This window comes from Fonticula alba (genome assembly GCF_000388065.1).
Source record: "Fonticula alba strain ATCC 38817 unplaced genomic scaffold supercont2.6, whole genome shotgun sequence".
NCBI lineage: Eukaryota > Rotosphaerida > Fonticulaceae > Fonticula > Fonticula alba.
In genome coordinates this window covers 2221074-2226498 of record NW_009242976.1, presented here as the reverse complement: position 1 = coordinate 2226498, position 5425 = coordinate 2221074, and the positions used below count along the sequence as shown (strand labels likewise).

The window sequence follows — 5425 nt, the reverse complement described above, 5'->3', positions numbered from 1 at the left end:
CCGGCGGGGCCATCGATGCGCCTGCACCCCCCCCCGCCCCGGCGGGCCCCGGCTCCCATGGGGCAATGGCCGCCCGGCGGAGCGTATCGGTGTTGGCCTACCTCCCCCCCCCCCCCCCCGGCTCCCGGCTGGAGGTCCCCCTCCGCAGACACCATGCTCCACATGCCCCCTCCCCCCCCCCGGCCCCCCCCCGCCCCCGGCGACCGGGCCTCCCCCTCCCCGGCAAGAACGGGCGAGGCGGAGGGGGGGCGGGCGGGCGGGCGAGCTGCCACCGCGGGTGGCATACAAATGCCCCCGGCCCGGGACCCGCTTTTGGCCAAGTCCCTCCCCTGCGCACACAAGCAGTCCCCAGCTCCCGCCCGGCGCATTCCCGGGCGCCGACTGGAGAGGCGGCACATGGCGCGGTCTGCCCTCCGCGAGCGACCCGGCGGGGCGAGAGGGGGCGGGGGGGCGGGGCGCGAAGCCGGTCCAGCAAGACACGCGCTCCAACACGCCAATAAATGCCCGACGCTTCTTGCGCAACGAACACGCCCGACAACGAGCAGCCTAACATGCCCTCCCCCCCCCCCCTGAGGCGCCTCCTGGCGCGTGGCTCGACGCGATCCCCGCCCCCCTGGGCCTCGGCACCCACAAGCGCTGTGGCCGACCGCCCACCAACGGAAATACCCCCGTCCCCCCCGCTGGCCCTCGCGCCAACGCCCGCCACGCTCCTCATGCCCTGCGGCCCCTGCCCGGGGGGGGGGGCGCCGACCAGGCCAAGGGCCACCGGCACCGAGGGCAGGCATCTCTGGCCATCGGCGGCGGAGGGGGGGGGGGGGGGGAAAACACGGATCAACACTCCCAGCCCGCCCCCCCCGCCGCACGGAAAGCGCGGACCTGCGAGCCGCCACCCGCACCGGAGCCCAGCACCAGCCAGCGCAGGGTGGAAACGCACATCCCTCAGCCCACATCCAGAGGGGTATAGGATCGGCCAGCGGGGGGGACACACACGCGCGCACGCCCGAAGCGCACCCAGACATGGTAAAAAGAGGCAGCCGCGCCTCCGACGGTCTTCCACCAACACCCCGAGGGGAGGCATATACTTCGGTGGATTATCCTGAGCCGAATATTTGCCCGCGCGACAAATATCCGCCGGAACTTCCTGGACGCCAACTGCCGCCGCATCGATTGTCACGAGAAGGACAAACACCATTCTCCACATATGGAGCGCCGCCATCAGGCAGCCAGCCCGGCGCCCTTCGCGTGCGTGCCCGGGGGTACCTTGCGCCGCGTACGCTCTCCCTCGGTTCCAGGGGGGGGGGAGCGGGGGCTGATGCCGCCACCGCTGTTGACGCGTTTCCGGGGGCTTCCTCCCTCGGCCCTTGTGTCTCTCTCTCTCTCTCTCTCTCACCCCCGCCCGGCGTGGGCCCTCGCGCGCCCCCTCCCCTGCCGACTTTTTGCCCGGGCAAAGATCAACCCCCCCTGGACATGCCTGCCTCTGCTAGCCAATCCAGCATCTTCCATCTTTTTCGGCCGCCCTGGCTGCCACCCCGCAGCTCCCGCACCGCCAACGCTACTCTCTCTCTCCCCCCCCCTCCTTCCCCCCTCCCCCGCAACTCCTTCCCGCCCCTCCCCCTTGCTTCTGCCCCTGGCCAGGACCCCGCTCCCCTCCCCATACGCACAGATGTCGTCGATTGCCGTCCAGTCGGTCGCCACCAAGGTCCCCTTCGCCCAGAAGGTCGCCCGCGGTGCCCGGAAGAACCTCTTCGAGGTGGTCGTCTCCCGGAACCCGGTTCTCGGTGGCAACATCAACTCCGGCGGCCAGCGCGTGGCCCGTCGCGGCTGGGCCGGCCACGAGTCCTTCGTCACCCTCACGCGCGTGCTCCACCGCATCGAGGAGAATGAGAAGGACAAGTCCCTCCGCCTGTGCGGCGAGGCCTGGGGCGTTCACACCTGGCGCAGTGCGTGCCCTTGCCTCCTCCCCCCCGCCCCCCCCGCCGCCGCCGCCGCCGCCGCCGCCCATTGCCCTGCCCATGTCAGCCACTAATCCCCGCCCCCCTCCCCCATCCAACCCCACCAGGCGCCACTGAGGACCTCCCGCGCGCGGTCAACGGCGTCCTCAAGAAGGAGTGGCGCTTCTACAGTGGTCTTCTGTCGCCGCACACCGAGACCGAGGTGGCCAAGGCCATCGCCCGCGGCGCCCTCAACCCCAGCCCGGCCGTCCGCCACATGGTGTCCCTCCACCTGCGCACCCTGATCGACAAGAACTTCTCCCCCTCGGCCAATGACCTGGAGCAGGACAAGCGCGACCTCGCCTTCAGCGCCTCCTCCGTCAAGTCCCACCAGACCCAGGTCCTGGAGGGTCTCGTTGCCATGGCCGCCCGCGACCCGGCGGTCGCCGCCTCGAGCCAGGCCCCGGTCAAGACCTCCGGCCACGCGCGCACTGTCTTCGCCAACAACGCCCGGGTCAAGGTCCTTCGCCGCAAGCTTGCGCGCAAGCAGAAGCGCGACGCCAAGATCAAGCGCTCCCAGTCGATCAACTTCAAGCCGGTCTACTCCCGCAGCGAGGACAAGTCCATCTCCAAGTGAGGGCCCGCCCGCCGAGTGCATCACCCTCCCCTCCCGCCCCCTCCCTTTGTTGTTTTTTTTTCCCCGTCTCTATTCCTCCCCCACAGTCCTTGTTTCTCTCCTCCGCTCCCCCCCCCCTCCTTTCGAGCTGGCGTGCCGTGCCTCCACCCTCCTGCTGGTCCCTCGCCGCCCGAAAGAATATACATATATAGATCCACCCTGTTTGGTGATTGCGACTCACGCTCACCCATGCGCGGGTGCACGGACACACACACACACACACACACATACACCTGCATAGACACACGCGGACAGGTGGGCAGCAGATATGCATTTTCGGGGCCGTCCATTTTCTTTTTTGCCGCGCTGGCCATCTTCTCTTTCCTTCAAGCAACCTCGGCATGCGGGCGCTTTTGCGACTCCTCCATCTTGTCGCCGTCCACAGTCTGCTGCTGGTGGCGCTCACTACACACGATTGGATGCCGGAGGCACGTCCACGGCACCGGGCGAGCCCATGGGCCATTTACTTTCGGTTAGCACCCATTGTACGGGGAGGTTACACACACACACACACACACACACACACACACAGGGGAGGTACGCACCGGATGCTGTTGGCCTTCTGGTAGTTGGAGTAGCTGTTGTCGATGCGCGCCAGGCGGGCACTCTGCTCCGGGGTGGGAAGCTGGCGCACATACGCCTGGCTATGGTAGAAGGGGCTACGCCGATCGATGAGAACATCCCGAGCAGAGGCCAGATGCCCGGCGAAGTGCGGGTCCACATCGGTCAGAGCCAGGGCCTCGGCGTCTTGCAGGAGCTTCTGGTGCTTCTCCTGCGGATCGACCACGGCCAGGCCCGGGGCATGTGACAGCGCCACCACGGCCGGGACGTCGGGCTTGGACTTCGGGGCGGCGGCGGCGGCGGCGCCGGCCGCGGCGTCGGCGGTGTCAGCGATTGGGGCGCCGGCGGCACCGGCGGCGCCGGCGGCACCATCATCGCCAGCAGCATCGGCCGTGGAGATGCGCATCTTCTTCTTGGCCACCTGCAGCGAACCACCGGCCAGGCCAAACTCGGTGGCCTCCCCGGACTCGAGGTCGGCCTTGACACGGGCCTCGATCGTGTCGACCAGGGCCAGAAGGGCATCCACATTGCGGGACATGCCAAACTCCTGGCGATACATCGGGTACCATCCCAGGATGTGGTAGAAGAGCTTGAACATGTGGCCGCGAATGGTGCCCATATGGTTGAAGCCATAGTGCTGGCAGTAGTTGAGGTACTCGCGGGCCAGCTGCCACGCAGGCAGGGTGACCCCGGAGAAGATGGCCGGATTGTAGAGGTTCCCCTCGGCGGACATGACGCCGTCAACGCCGGTGGCATCGATGCACCGCTGGACATCCTCGAGTGACAGGACATTGCCGTTGGCGAAGACCGGGATGGAGAGGGCGTTCCTGGATTGGGGAGGAGCAAGCGGGGCAGGCAGGCAGGGGCGGTGGCGTTGTCAGAGGGGAGAGAAGCGGGTGGTGGCGGTGGTGGCGGACGGGGGACACATACTTAACAGCCTTGATCTTCTCCCAGTCCGCGAGGCCGGTGTTCTGTCCGCGCTGGTCGCGCATGCGCCCATGGACGGTAAGGATCTGTGGTGTGGTGTGTGCGTGTGTGCGTGTGTGCGCGTGCGCGCGTGTTAGGGGCCCGGGCACAAGTCAGGGAGGACAGAAGGTGTGTTGAGGGGGGGGAGGGGGGTTGCTTACCGACGCGCCGGCGCGCTCGATCATCTTGGCGTAGCGGATCGTTTTGTCCACGTCATCAAACACACGGATCTTCACCGTGACCGGGACCTTGAGATTCAGGTGGAGGGTGTTCACAATTCGGAAGATGAGGTCCCACTCGTTTTGGAGGAAAGACCCATAGTGCCCTGGCGCGAAGAGGACGAGGAGGAAGACAGAGGATGTTAGGGGGGATGTGTGTGTGTGTGTGGGGGGGGGGGGGTCCACAGGGGGGACGGCCAAGCACAGGGTCCTGCGCAGGACGACGACTGAACGCACCACGCTTGGCGATGTTTTGGGGGCAGCCAAGGTTGATGTCGATGGCGTCGCACGTGTCCTGGAGGTACTGCGCCGCGCGCAGGACGGTCTCCGGGCAGTCACCGGCAAGCTACGTGGAGAAGAGGGGGAGAGACGGGCCCCACATGGGCGTCAGTCGGGGGGGGGGGGGGGGGGGAGAGGCCAAAGAACACCCCGGCGCCAGGGGGGCGTACCTGGTAGAAAAGCGGGCGATCTTCCGGGGCCGTGATGATGGCGTCGCGGTACTTGTCCGACCGAGCCAGACAGCCGGAGCTATACATCGGGGAGTAGGCAAGCTGCGCGCCGTGGCTGGCCACAGGCAGCGGGGAGAGGGCCCAGCAGGAGCGGGACATCGGGTCAGCACAAGGAAAGAGGGCAGGCGGAGTGCGGGCGTCCGGCCGGCGACGCACGCTCGGGAGATCATCCGCCAGGGGAGCTCCGATGCATCGACCATCGGGCCGAGGACAAACTTGGCCTTCTTGCAGACATCCTCGTAGAAACGGAAGCCATGCGGCTTCTCATGCAGCGGGGTGCCGGTTTCCGGGAAAAGATCCAGCTCGCCATCGCTCAGGGGGCTGGGGAAGGGCGGTGTGATGCGGACCTCATGGTCCGGCAGGGTGGCCGCGCAGGAGCGAATGCTGGCCATCGTCGTATCCGAGTGGGAGAGGGAGGCGGAGAGGGAGAACAGGCGGGTGGGGGTGGTGCGAGCGATCTGCAGGCTGGAGTGCTGGAGCAGCCGCGTGAGCATTGGCCGGGGGGCTTATCAGGGCTCGCGGGGTCGTCGTCTGGCGGGCAGGAGCGATGGGGGTGGCGTGCGG

The 5425-nt window shown here is 67.7% G+C and overlaps 2 protein-coding genes across 2 annotated transcripts; one reads left to right on the top strand and one right to left on the bottom strand.

Moving 5' to 3' along the window:
* The first annotated feature begins 1573 nt into the window (after nt 1-1573).
* Nucleotides 1574-2764, top strand: H696_04136 (hypothetical protein). Its single transcript, XM_009498020.1, has 2 exons — nt 1574-1940; nt 2060-2764. Exons 1-2 carry the CDS (start codon nt 1664-1666, stop codon nt 2566-2568), a joined length of 786 nt encoding a protein of 261 aa, XP_009496295.1. The 5' UTR covers nt 1574-1663; the 3' UTR covers nt 2569-2764.
* Nucleotides 2765-2863: 99 nt separating this feature from the next.
* On the bottom strand, nt 2864-5425 carry H696_04135 (tRNA-dihydrouridine synthase 1). Its single transcript, XM_009498019.1, has 7 exons — nt 5018-5425; nt 4802-4916; nt 4590-4698; nt 4296-4459; nt 4099-4181; nt 3153-3995; nt 2864-3012 (listed from the first exon to the last, which is right to left on the bottom strand). The coding sequence occupies exons 1-7, from the start codon at nt 5353-5355 to the stop codon at nt 2934-2936; spliced, it is 1731 nt and encodes a 576-aa protein (XP_009496294.1). The 5' UTR covers nt 5356-5425; the 3' UTR covers nt 2864-2933.

Coding starts and splice junctions, on each gene's coding strand:
- H696_04136 (XM_009498020.1), top strand. CDS start 1,664: ATGTCGTCGATTGCCGTCCAGTCGGTCGCCACCAAGGTCCCCTTCGCC. Junction 1,941..2,059: donor GGGCGTTCACACCTGGCGCA/GTGCGTGCCCTT, acceptor CAACCCCACCAG/GCGCCACTGAGGACCTCCCG.
- H696_04135 (XM_009498019.1), bottom strand. CDS start 5,355: ATGCTCACGCGGCTGCTCCAGCACTCCAGCCTGCAGATCGCTCGCACC. Junction 4,699..4,801: donor ATCGCCCGCTTTTCTACCAG/GTACGCCCCCCT, acceptor TTCTCCACGTAG/CTTGCCGGTGACTGCCCGGA. Junction 4,182..4,295: donor TCGAGCGCGCCGGCGCGTCG/GTAAGCAACCCC, acceptor ACCACACCACAG/ATCCTTACCGTCCATGGGCG.